The sequence below is a fragment of the Harpia harpyja genome, chromosome 6 (genome assembly GCF_026419915.1).
Source record: "Harpia harpyja isolate bHarHar1 chromosome 6, bHarHar1 primary haplotype, whole genome shotgun sequence".
Lineage (NCBI taxonomy): Eukaryota > Metazoa > Chordata > Aves > Accipitriformes > Accipitridae > Harpia > Harpia harpyja.
In genome coordinates, this window is record NC_068945.1 from 66,791,894 (window position 1) to 66,810,003 (window position 18,110).

Consider the following 18,110-nt stretch of genomic DNA (forward strand, 5'->3'; position numbering starts at 1 on the left):
CATGCAGAAGTATTCATGTCGACAATCCTTGTAATATATATCCAAATTGGTCTACAGACCTCCTGGTAGACTACCTAAAGGTGCAGTCCACCTACACACTAACTCCACGGCAGTGGTGGGCCCCCATGCCATGGGGAAATAACTCTTTTTGGAGGAAGGATCTGTAAATAGCAGGTGCCAGAGAATCACCTACTGCGTTAGAGCAGTATCTTTGACGTACAAGTTGTCTCAGATTTATTCTAAACTCTGTTTTGAAACCTCTTCAGGCTGATTTTGGGGATTATTAGGAAACAGGAATCCTGAAAACACAAAACCAGGCTTATCAAGCACAGGAAAAACAGTAAGATGTTTTGTGACAAAGGCTTCAGTACGTGAATTATGCATTACCAAAAACTGACTTAGTTCGTATGGGAGGAGGGAGATTTCTGTGCATCCAAATCCAAGCACAACGGGCACAAGCTGCACTGCAGGGAATTACATGCAGTCCTGTACAAACATTATCAATTTGAGTACCTCACTCTCCTTTTTGCCTCATTATCACCTTGCATTATTTGTAAGAATTTGAGGCAGAAAACAGCAAAATAACCTGCAAACTCCTTGAAATCAGTCATTACCAAATTCAGAAAGGGCTTCTGAAACCATAAGGAAGCAGGACTAGTCTGGCTTCAGCCTCTCCTGTCTCTATTTCTGTCCATATTCCCACCCTGTGCCCATCACCATAGCAGCTGACTGCTCTTCTGTCAAACAGCAATCTTTGGGGCAACAAAGGCAGGAATATAGGGTTGGGTTTTTTTCCCCAAGGGGATCACGATTTGCTGGATAAAAGCGGCAGATGTTGTACTTCAGAAATCGTACAGGACAACCATAATGAACAATGTAATTCCCCGTTGTTTTCTAAGGTATGTTAACAAAGCAGCCACCCACAAGAGTCACTGTTGCTTGTCCATGTCTTTACATTAGAAAAAGATTTTTTTCATTCCCACTGCTGTCTTACATATGCAGAAGTATCTCATTGGGATCTGGGAGAAAACTGATGACTGGGGGGGGAGGCGGGGTGAGGGGAAGATTTCTTCAGCTTAAAATATTTCTTCTGACTTAAAGCTTTTGGAATCTGAAGAGCGATAAGCATCATTTTTAGAAACCACCCTGGCAACGTAGCTGTTATATAAGTTTCAATAGAAGCTCTAATCCCAGCGCTGAACAGAAATGCCCCTGTCATGAAGCACTCAAAAACTACACCTACTGTTTATATTCTTATGCCATGCATTGTATCGCATCCACTTATGTCTCTACAAAGTGAGCTCTTAAAACCAGGCGCCTGTAACGTTTTTGCCCCTGTGCTTATCTTCAGCACTGGATTCATTTACGTTGCTACATAAATGATCATGCTAGTTTGTCAAAGGATGAAAGGTGACCTGGAAAAAATTGCTTTTACATATCTTTTAAAAATAGCAATAAACACACATGAAAATGTTTATTTTTCTGTATTTTTTTCTGGTATAATACAAACTGCAATTCTGACTATTTTGAAAGACTCCACGATTACTGAAGAGGAAGTGAAATTAAAATCATCACACAGAAAAAAAAGATAGCAATTAAGAGGGATAGGAAATTCAATCAGACCACTCCAAGAGTGATTGTTTTTAATCCCAACTGAATTCCCACGCCTGACAAACAGACTGCAGAGGATCTTTCAGCTGAAGACAAATATTCTTTACTCCTCCCATCATGTATGACACTGCAAAAAAACCAAAACCCAAGCCAGAAATATTTTCAGAGCAAACCAAACCACCTTTGAACCCTTCTTTGTTATGCTGAAGAAGCAAAGAATCAGAAATCGAATTTTTAAAGATATCCACTTCCTACATACTGGTGCTGCACAGCACCAAACACAATATATGCCAGATATATTTACACTACATACTTCACAGCAGGAAACATAACCAATGCAGAGAGCATATTCCATCCACTTACTGGAAACAGAAATTATTTACCTTTCAGTTTGCACATATTTATAAATAGGTTTTCCCTCAAACAACATGTTCTTCCTCTGGCATATGCAAGGTGCTCTCATGAGATCAGCACCTGGAATTTATAAAATGGTTTATTTAAACGCATGTTTACATTTCCACTTCAGCTTCCCCTTATAAAAGGAGAAAAAGGTCACACGCTTACGGTACTTTTTTACCAGTTTGGTTCCGGTTTGGATCACCTCATTTTATTACAGAATGAAAGAGTGTTACAGGAACACAGCCGGTCGATACTTGCCACCGCTGCAGGGGAGGCCACCGCAGCAGCTCCCCAGGGCTGCTGCCAGGGTTAGCGTTCCAGAGCCATGAGCCGTGCAGACCCTCCAGGAACTGCCCATCTCCTCGACTGGCAAAAGAAACACAACCACCCGGCCGTTTAACATTCCCCTCCATTTCTGCATCTTCTTGGTTAGGCCAGGGTATGTCACCTAATTAAAGAGCTTGTTTCTTCTGGCTTTGAAGAGAGAGGAATGACAGGTTTACCTGAAGATTTTAGGGACTGATCGGTGGCCTCTAAGTTGTGCTACAGACTGGAAGAGCCAGGAAATGAGAGGGATCTTCACTGCATGCTGAACAAGGATAATTCTCCGTCAACTGGATCAACTGGCAAACATCTGGCAGTGCTGGAATTGATTACGTCTGCCCAACCACGCACAGCTTTGAGTATTTACTGATCCTTACTCCTGAACCCCTTTTACTACTCAGTTCATGTATTTGACTACTGTTGCAGGACAAAATACATCACCAGGATAAAAACAGACATGGTGCTTCAATAATAAACACTGATGCTGGCATACACCATGAAAATTATAGAACTGATTAGAGGACCACGACATAATGCTCCACATATTAAACACAGCCAAGCAAGAGATGGGGAAAAGCAGCTGTTGGATTTTGAAAATAGTTTTGTTTTGCGGAGGAGTTTTTGCTTTGATCTACCACAGCTATTGAACAACTTGAGTCGCATTAGAAAAATATGTCCCTATCTATCAGAAAAACATAACATACATATATCCATTTTGCTGCAACTTACTTGTGATCTTACTAGTCTCCTCCCCATAACTGGCTCCATCTTTTGAAGCTATAAACGAGGTCAGTATCTTGTCATTTGAGCATTAAAATAAGGAAGGCTGAAGTTCTGTTTCTAGTCTGATTTTCTGTGGGACCTGAGAAACTCAGTTTGTGTAGATTCTGCAGCTATGTAGATATTTACCTTCCCAGTGATTTCCAATGGACACACTGTAAAGCAGCTGTAGCAGGGCAGAGTCCCTGTCATGGACCAAGACACACTGATCTAGGAGCTTCATATAAAACAGAATAAAAGGAGTTTCATTTCTAGTTTACTGCCTGAGGCAAGGAAGAGTGAAGAGACATGAAAAAAAGGAAGCATGAGGAATAATGAGACAATAAAACCCAATATAAAAGCAGATTAACAGCATGATGGCCTGTCTACTCTAGGCATCATAGGAAGGTATAGCTTTAAAATAAAGGCTTAAATAAAAAGGTATTTTTGTGGCATTTACAGAGGGTTGGCAGGGGAGAAGTTCCTTTCTGTTGAAACTGGCAGCTGATTGCTATCAATTCACATGTGCACAAGTCAGGCAAACATCTCAGAAGAGAAATAAAGTGATGCACAGAGGTGCAGATCTGGAACTTGACTGCACAGAGACAGTAGTCAAGTATACAATTCCAGAGGAAATCTGGAAGACAGAAGATGCCGAATGTGCACAGAGAGAATGTCATTGTGTATATTAAGAATATGATTAAGAAAGCTCAGAAAACCCCCAGAATTATAGACATCCAGTCAGGATAGATTCTTGAGCTGGACAACATGATTGATGGTGTTGAATGTTTGACCAGTGAAAAAAGGTAAGGATGAAGAACTAGTGCTAATATTTGGCTAAGAAAAAGCAACTAGAAACTTCAAAGTTTCCAATGAATTCAAGAGGCAGACATCAGCCTGGGAGTGGTGTAGGACAGAATCACAAAGGAGAATCCCAAATTGCAAATGACTGGTCTAACATCCTACTTCTAAAAATGTGGCCATTACTAGACTAAGGAAAACTAAAACCAAAGGAACCCTAATGATTTAGTGCAGAAGAGAGTTAGCTCTTTATTCTGTCAGCATTCGAGTTCTCTTATTTGTAACAGACATGATTAAATTAATTCATCAATTAGTAAATGAGTTCAGTTAGTTCACGGTGTGTAATTAGTTTATTCTACTCTGTTAACAGGCACATCCTAATGTCGCTTTGTTGTATTTTGCAAATTCAAGTTTAATTTATTAGACACGATGAGAAAAGGGGAACTTGAAGGCAGCAAACAAAATTGTAACAAAGACAGATGCAAAACTTACTGAGATAATGCACAACATAAATAGCAGTAAGCATCTGCTAGCAAGGTCCGTTCCCTGCTTAGCAGTGCTGACCATTCTACATTAACTGCTTTGTGGTTAAAACAGGTCTGAGATGACACGTGTAGGAACACGGCAGCTGCCGGCCCCTGATAGTGTCCCTACAGCCATTTCCCTGCAGTTGGACTGGGTTTTCATTTTGTACTCCCCTTTCAGTCCCTTGCAAATAGTTTCATCAAGAAATTCCTTTTTCACAGAACTACTTTAGATGTCTTTATGGTTTTAATACTGGCCAAGGAAATTTACTCAAGATTATCCCCACAATTGTCTACCATAGCAACTGTGAAGGTTAAGAGAATGAAACAAAGTGAAGACTGTGTAACTAAGTATGTGCTATGTATCAGTAAAAGCTGATAGTCATTTGAACACAGTATGTACATACACCCGCACACCGAAGTCCAAGGGTAAAGCAGGAGCCAGCAGAAGAGCTCTTAACAGGCTGTGGGATGGTGGTGTCAGGCAGGACATGCAGAATTCCACATGCACCAGTGTGAAGATGCAGCTTCCTTTGGGCACAGAGAGAAAACAGCGAAGGACGCACACTTAGCCAAGAAGGGAAATCAGCTGAACCACGATAATATTAATAGACTACTATTAAGCCCTCATTAACAGGAAAATTAAGTTAGGTTTCTATCAATAACAAGCCAAAAAAATTTTTCTTCTATCGGCACAAAACACACATGACTGCATCTTTGGGAAGCCCAGTTTTTCCTGCTCAAAGGGTGACACAGCACTAAGCAGCAAGATATTGCTGTCTCTGCAGATGGCTGCCTGACGAGTGCCCCTTGCCACGAGACTTGGAGCCTGCAGGCGTCAGCCATGTGGCTAGTCTTTGTTCTGCCTAAATTTTGGCAGGATTTAGGTGCCTGGAGTCCGGAGTGATAAAACTCTCTGCGTGGTAGCTGCTTGGGCATCAGCACATGCCATATTAGAGCCTGGTATTACCTGCTGTTCACGATCGAAGGTGTCCCGCTTGGAGCGAGGGAACCTTCTTCTCACCTTGACTCTGCTGCAATCCGTTGAGGCAAAAGTGGCCTGAACACTAGGTAAGTCCCCTTAAAGAGCCCAAAACCCACCAAAATCCATGCCAACACCACAGCTCTCTCCAGAACAAGGCTACAAAGGAACACTGGTGCTCACTACCTTCACTGGAGTTTGGAGACTGAAGCACCCACCCAGACAGCAGAAGAGCCCCTTTTTATGTCTTCTCAGTCTTCAGCTTCACACTACCCTGGAGAACTGCAGCAGTACAGATCCAACACACGAGGCCGAACACCCCTCTGCAACAGTCACGCTGCTCCTGGTACCCGAACATGCTTTTTCAGAGCTAACCTGAGCTCTCCTGTGCTCACTGCCATGTACACATACCTTCAGAATGACTGATGCCCAAACCCCAGTCTAATGCATCATGAACAAGGTCCCTCTGAAGTGTCTCCCTCTACGCTGGCTGTTTTGATTCCGAAATAATGAGAATTACATCACATCCACACCCCTGCCATCTTCATAATACTGGAAGCGTTCCCCCAGCCTTTTCAGTCTCATTCTGTCCCATTCCCATTGGGCTGAAAACTGAGCTCTACTCTGTGAGCCAACACTTTTTCACAGCAGATGTAGGAAGCATTTCCTAATTCTGGCCCGGGCAGTGAGTTCCACACCCAAGCACAAAAGTCCAGCATGGACACATAAACTGGGCATCAGTTTATGTGCTTAAAAAAAATTCAAAACCAGCTCAGTACTGGATATTTCAAAAGAGAGTGTATGATGCATGTACAAGGGGACACAGCTAAGCATCTCTTTGATCTGAAGCTTAAAATATACAACCTTTCCTGTGCTACTTCTGTATTTGCATGGAAAACTGGCAATATTCTGGATTAAAGTTTGTGGATGAAGAAAAAAAAAAGTAATTAAAAGAATGATGCAAGCACTTACAAAGATAGTAACACAGAGAGAAGACAAAATTGATTCAGACTACAGTATAGCACCGAAATAAAACAAGGAATGACTATGATTACATTTGAGGTACTGTAATTTAACACAAACTGTAGCAGAACTGTTACAGCGGCTTGTTAATTCTATTACTGATCATTACATCACACTTTACAGACTCCTTATGGATTTCCCTCCTAACAGCCCCTGCTTTATCTGCATTTTTTTGTGAAAGAAATTACAGTAACTTACACTATGAGGGAGTAATTGCATCAGGCATTTGGTGACGAATATATTCACTTGCATTTCCAGACTGGAGCTGTCCTCTGTTTACTGTACTTTCTAAATCATCAGACTGAAACAGAACTCATCCTGCTTTCAAGGGCCATAAAAGTTGTATTAGGTTTCCAGTTAAAATGAGGACAATGTGTATCCTGTATGGATGTGACAAGATAGGCTAAAATAGCTAAAACAACTGAAGTAAATACGTAAACTGCACTATACAGACCTAGAAAATAATGCACACAAAGCAGGACATCAGAAGTCTGACAGACATGGGAATACGGATTACGAAACTGTGAAAAATCATTTAAAGCTGTATAATTACGCCCACATAACAAATACTTCTTCTTCTCCTTAAGTATATCTCCTTCACTTCAAGTGTCAATATTACTAATATATTGCTTTGTACCACTGCCCATGAGTTTGAAAACCTTTTTTTAAATCTCATCTTTTTAGAAGGGGTCCAGTACCCCAGTCCCAGATATCTTCCAGTGCAAGGGAATGGAGGAGAAGGACTGGCCCCAGTCAAACCCATCTTTTTTCTCCCCAAATCCATAGTACTGCATCCTAAAAGAGAGATGCCGAGCGTGTCTGCTGTATCACTCCTCTGAATCCCCGCCAGCGCTATGTGCTCTTTCAAACACCCTGTGGAGAAGATTTCCAACACACCGTGAGTCCTGCACAACTCTGCCTCTGACCCTTCCTGTTAGGGACTCCTGAGCAATGGGCTTTATCTCATTAATTCAGTGGTTTTTAGGAAACTACTTTTTCCTGCCAGCTTTTAAACCCAGAGGAATTTTCTAGATGTGCAGTGACAGTGCATGAGTAATAGCTCCCTCATTAAACTACCAGGGAGTCATAAAACAAAACAAATTGTTCAGCTTCCCAGTGTTTTTCCGATTTGCTTTCCCTTTCCAAGCCCTGTAGTGCTCACAAACATCCAAACTATCTAAGTGACGTCATTTGTAGTCAGAATCCTTAAAGGAAACAACATGTCCTTAGCATGTTGCTCAATCCTCTGGTATTCTTGCAGTCATTTATTTTTGCCCCAGGGTAGTTTCAAGTTGTTTTATTTTTTAAATCAAGAGCTAGCCGTGCCCACGTGAAATGTATGCCTCCGAAGACCGCCATCAAAAGCTCGTCTGGCACAAGAGAAGGAGCTGCGCTACGTTTGCTGCTGCCTTGGCAGTCCTCAGTACGTCTCTTGTCTTCATGCCAAATGCTCTCCGTGCCCACGGACGAAAAGCAGGGTGGTACAGTGCGGGAAGCCATAAAGATGTGAAAGACAAGAACAAACCCTGCTCTCCCACGGCAGGGCTTTGCATCTGCTGCCGCAGCAGCCATGCTTACTGTTCCTCCTGCGCTTTAAAAATAGTCCTCTGTAGGGAAACAAGATATTCAGCCCAAACTTGGGAATACAGCTTTGCTTTATGTTTGCCACGGCTTGTGTTAAGAAATCACTCTGTACCTCTTCTAAACAGAGACAGGTAGCTGTGTTTCCGGAGCGCCTTTGATGTTGGCAGGTAACAGGTTCTTTATCCCATTTGGAAATCTAGGAGTCAAACTATATAACATACAGTCTGACAATTCAAGGAATGCTTTGAAAGGCCACTATTTCTACAGTAGTTTGTGAGAATGAGAGACAAGACTCTGTCTTCTGCGTTTCTGTTCAGGATGAAGCAGCTTTTGCTCAGTGCCGATACAGACAGATCTTCCTACCCAACAAGGTACCCCCATTTTGGAAACAAATCCCATAAAGGTCTTTTTGTATCCACCGCCAGCACGCAGAGTATCGTGTACAGTAACTCAGATTTGGAGAACGTACACAGCAGAAGAGTCCCACGTTTTTAAAACCAGAAGGAAAAAAACCCAACAAAGCAGAGTAAGATACCAAACTCAACCCTGGGAGATGACCAGGTTTGAGAATATTTGTATTTAATATATATCTTGGCAAGACTGCAGAAATGCTAACAACTACCATAGTTTTCAGAACAATCCTTTAAGGTGCACTTGTAATCCCCATGTTACAGACAGCAAAGTAAGGACTGAATGAAGTCAGTGTAAGGTGACCCGAGTTCAGTGTTTTTACTGAAATATGTGGCTTACTTCAAGAAAACTTCTGCTCCTTTTGCCTAAACAACATCTGGGAGCCGCAGAATGAAAACCATTTCAGACAGCCCTAACATCTCACACTACTGAGATTTGCATTCTGTCTTTTAATAAGCAGCAGAAAGCAAAGGAATGAGACAAACTGGGAGCTCCAGACCACGCTTCCCAACGCATTTGGCGAAGTGCTGAGGAGACCCATTAAAGGGACCAAGCTCATTGACCTCACAGATTTCCCCAGGCCAGGGCTAGAAAACAAAACAGCTGAATGCTTATTCCCTTGCAGAAGGAACTGCTGGCACCCTGCTCTCTGTCTATCTCCATGTCAAGCGTTTTGATGCTGAGGAAGAATCAGCAGCTTTAAATACACATCTGACACACACAAAAAAAGCAGAGTGACTGAAGTCAGCAAGAGACTGCTTGAGCAAAAGTTGAGCGGAGACCCGAGCCCAGAGCCTCAAGGATGTTCAAAAGCCTCACTGCTAACGATTTCACTGTTGAGTTAGGTATTCAAACACCTCTAAGGACACAAGTTATCAGAATTTGCCTCTTTACATTGCTATATAAATGGCAACAAAGGTGGGAACAACTTGCCAGCTTAGCTTCTCACATCAACCTGATGAAAGGGTGTGGAGGTACTCAGGAGAAATGGGGATTTTCGTCAGGGCTGAAATACATAGCAGACACTGTGGCAGAAGGCACTGGATGAATTGAAATGGAATTGGAAAGTTCAGGGTATTTTAAAGAAGGTTCATGTAAGACTAAACAAGGTAACAGCTTAAGAAATACACAATAGTGAAAAGAGACAAAAAAGTACTCCCATTCATCCTTCTCCTGACATACGGAGATGTTCAATGAACTAAACCAATTATAAATATTCAGGCATTTACATTATGGTCACAACTGAATACTGATTGGTCCCAATACATTGGCACCTGCACAAACACACATAAAGCCACCACTGACCTGCACAGTTTGCAGTCCAAAGGGTGAAGGAATACTCTCTTTGCATTTGTTTAAATGCAAAGCACAGGTGAAGTGTGGACCTCACAAGAATATGCCAAAGCCAAGACCTGCTAAGGGTTAAGAAATCAAGCCTTTGAATAGATAATGAAAACATTCAAGATTATTAGATTAGTTAGTATGAAAGAGGAGGAATAAGCCCTCAAATACTTGATAATTGTCCTCTATGAGGACTCCATCACCTCTCCCCAAAGTCTTTGGTACTGGCTGCTGTTAGAGACATTACTGGAGCAAACAGACCAGAGGTCTGAGGCTCTGCTGGTCCCCTGCTCCTAAGATATAACTCAGGTCTATAGTTTTACATTTCAGAAAGAAGCATGCTACTGAAACAGAGTTTGGACAGCATTTCCAAAGCTGCAGGGCCCATCAGGCCTGCTGATAGCTCCTCATTAAAAAAAGCAACAAGAAACAAAAAAACAACCTCTTTTCCAGGCGGTGAATGACACTAGCATGAGACTGACAACTTTCAGGATGAGGTCATCTCCGTTTCCCTTCAGAAATGAAGCTAGCAAGTACAATTAACAGTAATTAAAAACTCCTTTCACAAAAGGACACTACACTTTTATTATCTCTGTTGAAGCCTAATCAAAAGCATCACAATGAGCTTGTTGATTTTTTTTTAAAACCAAGATACTATAAAAGACAGAAAGAAGCCTGCAATTAAGAACAGAAACCCAATTTTCTTAGGTGCTGTAGTATTTTGGCTCAAAGTACATACTGTCCCCTACTTCCCTAAAAGAATAACTCACTACTTACTAGTTAGCCATGGCAAAACATAACCAAAAATTCTAATTTATAAAGAAAATGCTTAATGGGTAAACAAATGTGCTCATGACACTGAAACTTATATGGGAAGTGTAAGCAATAAGCTGTAATCACACTCATGAAAAGTTATTGGCTTTGGGCCTAATGATCTTCTGCACAGGGTTCCAGCTGCAAAAAAACATTAAGTTTCTCTGCATCCCAATTTAGTATTACAAATTCTGAGATGTTCACTGCAAGAATGTGAACTGGTTTGTATTTCAAACTATTTATTATTCATATTTGTTTCGCCTTATGTGTCAGAGGAAAAAAGCCAGTGGTCTAATCACTAGAGATCCAGTAGCATTTGGATAGCCTTTCAGCCCACCAAATATAAATGTCTGGTGCTGGGTGAGCAGAATCGCTCTCTAGAATTCAGTGATAAATTGCATCTCCAGCAATTACAACAGGAGCTTGGACACTCGGGCGAAGATTTAGTTGCCTAAACACAGCGCCTATGCCTCCTGTCATTTTAGGTGATGTACAGTGTCATGCCTAGCCCACATAAAACTCCCATAAAATTCATGCTGTACCTGCCAGCCCGATGGGTATGTCCCAGATAACCTAAGGCATCTGTCTCAAAGGCACCAGACACCAATGTGCAGGCAACTGAATCCTATCCTTGGGCACCTGCAGACAGGTATGTGCACATATATTATGCTGTCTGGTCTTTGTACCAGAGCCAAATCTCACCCGTGTATTCTGCTGCACATCTACAGTGTAATAATAGTTTTAAAAACCCTTTAAAATGTTTTTACTTTTGTTGTGGACATTAAAGGTCCCACTGCTCTTTATCAGGAAAGATATTTTGATATTGGTGTCTCTACCCACACACAGGCAGAATTGCCAGATCAGATTTACCAGCAGAGCTTTAGGGTGCAGATTAAACCTTGACAACTGGCTTTCAGCCAGAAACTTGAGTGCTTACATCACTTCTACAGTGTGATTACTTTTAGAATATTTACTGTTATAACCCCAAAGTGACCCGGCTGCTATGCAGTACACGCTATGCACTTGAGTGCTGCCTACAGTGATCTGAGAAGCATTACATGGGCGCACGGGTCCTCCTCTCCCAGCAGCATAGGTGAACGTTTTTCCTGAGATCGTGCACATTTAGGACAGAAGGGTAAGTCTAGGAAGCTGGAAATGAGAGGGTTAAGCGGCAAGCGTGCAGGAATGGATGGGTGAGCCGTGAAGCGGTGGGTGCGGCAGCAGGAAGCCCACCTGCCCACCGACTGCCTGCCCGAGGAGCAGATGCCCGCCCGGACAGATGAGAGGTGCCAGCCAGCAGCCCAGAATAGCAGCGGGGCAGGCGGAAGGGAAGGAAACATACGGTCTTAAGCAAGAGGTCAACCCAGTTTGTACGCCTCGGCATTTAAAGTATAGTTTTCCGAGGGACTGAACTCCGCAAATCGCCGCTGGAACCAAGGGGCAGCTCTAGAGGCTGAGGACCACAGACGGAGGATGTTGTGACACAAGCAGATCATTCCATCACTGCTATTTTATATGCGTTTACAGCTGAGCTGAGTGTAAACAGGGAAGTCACATGGCATCCGTAGCGTCACATAGTGACTTCCTTAGTGTCACAAAGGCTCAGAACATCGCCTTTAACATCTATTAGCCCATACGGTGTCTGCAAAAATGGGAACCTTTAAGCAGCTCCTATTAACAATGCCCATCTAGGCCATCCTCCATGACTCAGGAATCCGTTTCTGGATGCTAGCGTGTATTTTCCACTTCCTTTCCCTGCAGTGTATATAACAGAAACGAATCTGAATGCTGACACAGTAAGCAGACTGATTGCAGTATTTTATTTTTTGGACTGAGTCCCAATTTTAGTCTGATCTGGTTCTCAGATCGGAGGTTGTACATTGTCACGTAGTTTGTAAAAGCAGTTGCTACACTGATTTAACTAGATATGCAAGGCTGTGCATCTGCAGATCAGAAAGCCAGATCAGGCACACTGCAGATGCATCAAATTTTCTCAGAATAATAAACTGGAGATTTACTGAAAACAATACAGAAATAATTTTACGGCCTTCTTCCAAACATGCAGATATAAATACAGGTCAAATTTGCAGAGAGTGTTCAAATTTGCATCGTTGTGTTCTAAAAACAGTTTGAAAAGAAAACATTTTATAACAGTTCAGAGAACAAGCCTGGGAGACAGTAGATTTGGACTGTTTTCTCCTACTGCTACACCACTGACTGTGGATCATGCCAGGCTCTGGGAAAAACTCAACTTTCAATCAATTACCCAAACAACAGGTGAAATTTTCCAAGTGCTCAGCATCCAGAAGGTGTCACCACCCACTGGAATTAAGCACATAGGTGCTGTCTGCTGCCAGGCAGTTTGCAAATCTGATCTTTTAAAGGATGGCTATACACTTAAAACAGAAATTTATTAATCAGTACATATCAGCAAAAATAAGCAGTATAAGCAAATATATCTGAAGTACACAAGCATCTCAGAAGCTTGCTTTCCTACATACTGTAAAACCATCAATGCACCGTCCCTCTTCCAAAGTCATGCTAGCACATAAAGCTGCTCTTTTCTTCCTTTTTTGTAATACTGCTTAGGCAGCAATACCTCTGTTACAAATCTTGAGAATGAAAAGGTTAATCTCCGGTTATTTCATATTGCAGTTATCCCACTCTTTGACACAATTTTATTAACTTCATTCAAGAAAGAATGTAGCCTTGCTAATATAAATGGCAGTTTGACAATTACTTGTACATACCTTTTAATGGATGTACCATTTTGAGACAATTTTTGACAGGAATTCACACCCTATGATATGGCTACAATTTGGTCTGCATGTACAGTTTCAGACCAAGACCTTTAAAGCTTCCAGCCATCTCCTGAATGACTGGAGGAAGAAGGTCTTCAGATCCCTTACTATGTGTTAGTTCGTTAATAATTCTTCTGGTAAATGAACCGTAACTTTTTTAAGCAGACCAATGACTCTCTCACAAATGGATTGGTTCTACTAGACCAAGCAAGACAGACGAATAGTGAAAACTTAATTCTGGCAATAAATAAGCTGCTTTGAACTATTTTTCAGACCAGAACTGTACACTAACAAGTCCACTCACAGTAGTCTCCATCCACAAAACACAGTAGTATGTAAAAAGGGTGCCGTGAATGTTAATACAAAGGTATGCAACATATCTTCCAGATGGGAAGCATTACAAAAATGTTATTACACACACATTTTTAATATTAGGCAAATGAGACATCTTGCATGCAGCTACGGTCTTAGGGCAGCCATCACAATTGAAACGCATGGCTGATTGTAGGGAGGAAAAAAAAAAAAAAAGATTCAGACAAAACCACAGAATCACAAGGGATGGGTGATGTATTTTTTACCACCCTCCTTGCCCTACCTCCATTTCAGCATTTTAAACTGTTTCAGCATGCTAAAAAAAAAAAAAAAAATCTTACTTCTTCTTTAAGCTGTCTGGTTGTTTTCCTACAGACGCTATCTCAGCATTACACAGTCAATACAGCTAATGGCATTAATTGTTTTCTTTTTTACTGAGATCAAGCGAGTGGTTCCCTTCACTTTCTCTTGAGCAACAAACAGAAGTCCGGGTAACCAAAGTGTTAGAAGGTAGTATCTCCAGATCTATTTTATAAACAGCAGGAAACCAATAATATGTACAGACTTCAGACAGTCTATTTCAGTTTTGTGTTTGAAATGCTAGCTGAAGGGCTCACAACTCTATGGGGCAGAACTGAAGTGAAACAAGCCAAGCAAAAGGGATGTATTTCTGAGCAACGCACCTTTCGACCATGTTGTTCTGAACTTTCTCCATAGCGTCTAAAATATACTGCTCCTTTGTGTAATCCCAAGTCTTGAAAAAGTTAGTAAACCTCCTCTCCTGTAGTAGCTTCCTGCACCTGTCCCTACAGGTAATAAAAGATTAGAAGGATCAGAATTGCCATGTTTATGAAACTTTTTCTGTGCAGCAAGCAGCTCATTTCTTATTCTTAAAATGAAAGGAGTGGCCGTGTTAAAAAAAAAAAAAAAAAAGGAAAGAAAAACAACATAATGAAAAGGAAGCACACACCCATATGGAAAAAAAAATGGCAAAAGATGAAGCATGCTTATTACAAATGCTTTGTAACCTTGTCACTGACAAAAACAAACAATTAATTAAACAGAAGGGAAACTTCAAGGTTTTTGTTCCTGTATATTCTCAGAAACATACAACTGTCCGCACTTCCATTGAGGTCGCATGCTGCTCTTACGATTGTTGTGGTAAGTTTTAATATCAAGCGTAACAGCAAACAAACTTCTAGTTAGGATTGCAACTGTAAATAATTTAACAGTGTCTGTGCAACCCCACAGACTGCAACTAAGAGCAGTGTTTTTCACACAGCAATTAAATTCCTGCAGTTCCTAAAGCACAAAGCATGTGTAAACACTACCAGGATTCCTGCTTATGTAAGAAATGCAAATTTGGGGCTTTGACAGATCTACAACCCAACAGACTTGTATTAAACATACCCACACATTCCTCTCTATCTTACTTTGCACAGTTACTACAGCGTTTGAACATCCGCAAGAGATTTGCTCTGTTTTAATGGTAAGAAACATCTGCCTAAGCACAGCAAATTATTTCTGGATTTGTCTCAGATAAAAAAACGAGTAAATGCTGACTACTGTACGAGCTGGCTCTGTTACAGTTCCAAGCTTTATAGGAAATTTAGTTTGCAACAGGTGACCATGTTCAAGATGAGAAAGATTTCACTCACTGCTTAGGGATACTTTTAAAAGTTACCAATAGCCTGACATATTTTCCAGACACTCGTGTAATCCAGTGTTACAGACTTCTGCCTGGCAATAATAAAAAAAAAAAAACAAAAAAACACAGTGAACACCACAGAGCTGGTAAGAGTTACTAAACATGCTGTAACACTGGGCTGGCCATCTCCTTCCCCGAACTGCTTCCAGAGCACGACGTGGGTGCAACCATCCCAACTGATGCAACCTGCGCTAAAACCACTGATGTACAATGCAACAGCAAGTGTGCGGTGACAGTGCTCCTCGCAGCAGGCTGCTCGATATACCAGGTCTTCGTCCTGCTGTCAAGTCCACATACAGACAAAGGAATGTAGTTTTCATCTGTCCTGGTTTCAGCTGGGATAGAGTTAAACGACGACATCATCAGAAAGTAGGTCCAGCAAGGAAAACTCTCACCTTACCTAGCTACTGGATGAAAAACCTGCAGGGACTGGTCTCTAGTAGGATTTTTCAGTACAACACTGCGTATCAAGTTATTCCTTACTAAATACACACCTTTTTGGCAGCTAAGATGAAGCCTGTGACTTCCTGCAGTAGTCATTCACCTCTATTTGGGCTTCAAAAGGACTTGCTCTATTACAATAAATATTGAAAATGTACCGTGCACAACTTAATATAATTTAACAGGATAGTAGGGTCATTACCTTAAACAATAGCCTGACTGTACTTGACTACAGAGAGGCCACAGCTAGGGTTGTAACTCTGCCATAGTAAATTAAAAAGTTACGTATTAGTCATGGTGAACTATGGCCAGCCGTACAGCAGTTATAGTAAAAGATCCTAATAAAAGCCCCGTCAGTCAAGGTTTGATAATGATTTAAAGTTACTTTACCTTCCCATCTCATTCATTAAAATGAAAGTATCTTCAAATTTAGGAGACGCCTTTATGCTGATGTGTTGCGCACCTGTAATTCCAGCGTATCCCTCATCTTTGTACCTTTTGTTTCTCAGTTAAGTCCTTCTACCTGCAGCTCTCGGGTCATTTCAGCTCTTGGGAATACCCACTACAAACTGCAATGCTCCAGACTAAAAGACTCTGTTGTGCTTTCTCTGCTTTCTCTGTGACTGTTAGAGCCAAAAAAACCCAGCAAATAATAATTACAGTCTTACGTATTTCTGCAGGAACACTAGCAAAATGGAACACTAGCAAAATACAACCATCTGATCCAGGTGAAGATTATTGTTTAGTGCATGCACAGGCACAGTGAAGTTTAGGCAGAGCAAATGATGTGCCATCCAAACAAGCCGGACGCAGACCAGTGGAAAGCAACAGAGGTCTCGAGGGTCTGCCTGCTCACCTGCACACCCCCCAGTCCCTGTAACAGTGCTGGCCGTCGGTCCTCTCTGCATGTCTTGAGGGGGGTGGTTGTTACCAGTCTTTCAGGTATCACCACAGAGTCAGCCCATAATGCTGTTCCAACTCTTTTGCTACATACCTACCCATCTACTCACCCCCTCCTACCTCCTCTCTCACTTGCCAGTCTAATTACCCGCCCACTCACATTTTCTCTTATTCACTCAGTAACCCACCCCTTTACATGTTTTTCATTCATCTCCCCGTTCAATTACACAACCTGATCCTCGAACACCTTCAATCCACTCACTAATAGTAATTTTACCTCCGATGGATACGCCCGTCCTCACCTCTCTCATCAACATCCCTACACTGCATCTAGCTTCCCGGTGGCTTACAGAAGACAGCTTACCATCCTGAGCTCCCGAGGTCCAGCAGGCTTCCCTGAGCTCAATCAAGCCCTCCATGCCACAGCAATGCGAACCCGCTCCTGGGATCCCTTCTGAATGAGTCCAACGCCTTCTTCCGACACAATGCGGATGGATGGTGGGGATGAGGACTGCACTGTGCTGGTGCTGGCCCTGCCTCTGCCAGTCCAGCAGGCATGCAACGCACACACTCACCCCCACCCTACAAAAAAACCCTTTATTTGGAGGCTTGCAACACAACCCTCTCATCCTTTGCGGCGTTCTGAAAGGAAAAACAGTAGTCATGCTTCAGAAACCAGAGGAGGTCTGGGGGAAAGGCCCTGTATCATGACCGTTGGCAGCTCCAAAGGGACTGGCTCAGGCCAGCGTGGCCATACGCCAGCTCACACCAACTGGCCTGTCTCTCATGAGGTGACCGCAAAAACAATGCCCATTTGTCCTCTTTATGGCTGCGGAGTATTTGTTTTGGGGGGATATTGATCTAGCTCTTTGTGGTCAAGACAAGGGAAAACTTTGGAGACAACCCTGCTTGGGCGCCCGAGGCTTCTGGTAGCAAAGACCAAGCTTGGACGAAGAGACAACAAACAAGCAACCCCCAAATCCCACCAAAACAAGTGAAACTATAAAAAGAAACAATAGTTATGAAGAAACTTTGAGAAAGGCATAGGATAATGGAAAGCTGGGGGGGGGGGGGGGGGGGAACTCAAATAACTGCATTACAACTTCCACTGTTTCTGTCACTAATGGAAAACGGTAATTTTTTCATTTTCCCTGTGATGCCCTCTGCAGACTTGCCTGCACACATCGCTTCCCCGCAGTTTAAATGCCACAATAGAGTTAAAAATCACTTAAGTTATACTGGCATAACTCCCCTATATAAAAACATTTTCATTTCCGAGTAAAATTGGCCTTTTCAGGTAATTTTCAACAATTTCTCAAGTGACACCAGAACAGAGCACTCTTATACTGGAATTAAATATTCATCTGAGAAGTTGT

The 18,110-nt window shown here is 42.1% G+C and overlaps 1 protein-coding gene across 11 annotated transcripts in view; it reads right to left on the minus strand.

The window, feature by feature from the left end:
- LOC128142922 (uncharacterized) overlaps positions 1–18,110 on the minus strand; it is a 162,633-nt gene that overhangs the window by 39,802 nt on the left and 104,721 nt on the right. For 8 of the 11 annotated variants that reach the window (XR_008235558.1, XR_008235557.1, XR_008235554.1 and 5 more), the window contains one exon: positions 14,369–14,491. The exons of 2 other annotated variants lie outside the window; for them this stretch is intronic. Coding sequence is in view for 2 of the 9 variants with exons in the window: in XM_052789634.1 (XP_052645594.1) it covers positions 14,369–14,491 (123 nt within the window). In the remaining 7 variants the exon portion in view is untranslated. Of the gene's footprint in view, positions 1–1,468; positions 4,950–14,368; positions 14,492–18,110 lie in introns of those variants that run through there. One more of the 11 variants, XM_052789633.1, reaches the window with a different exon arrangement.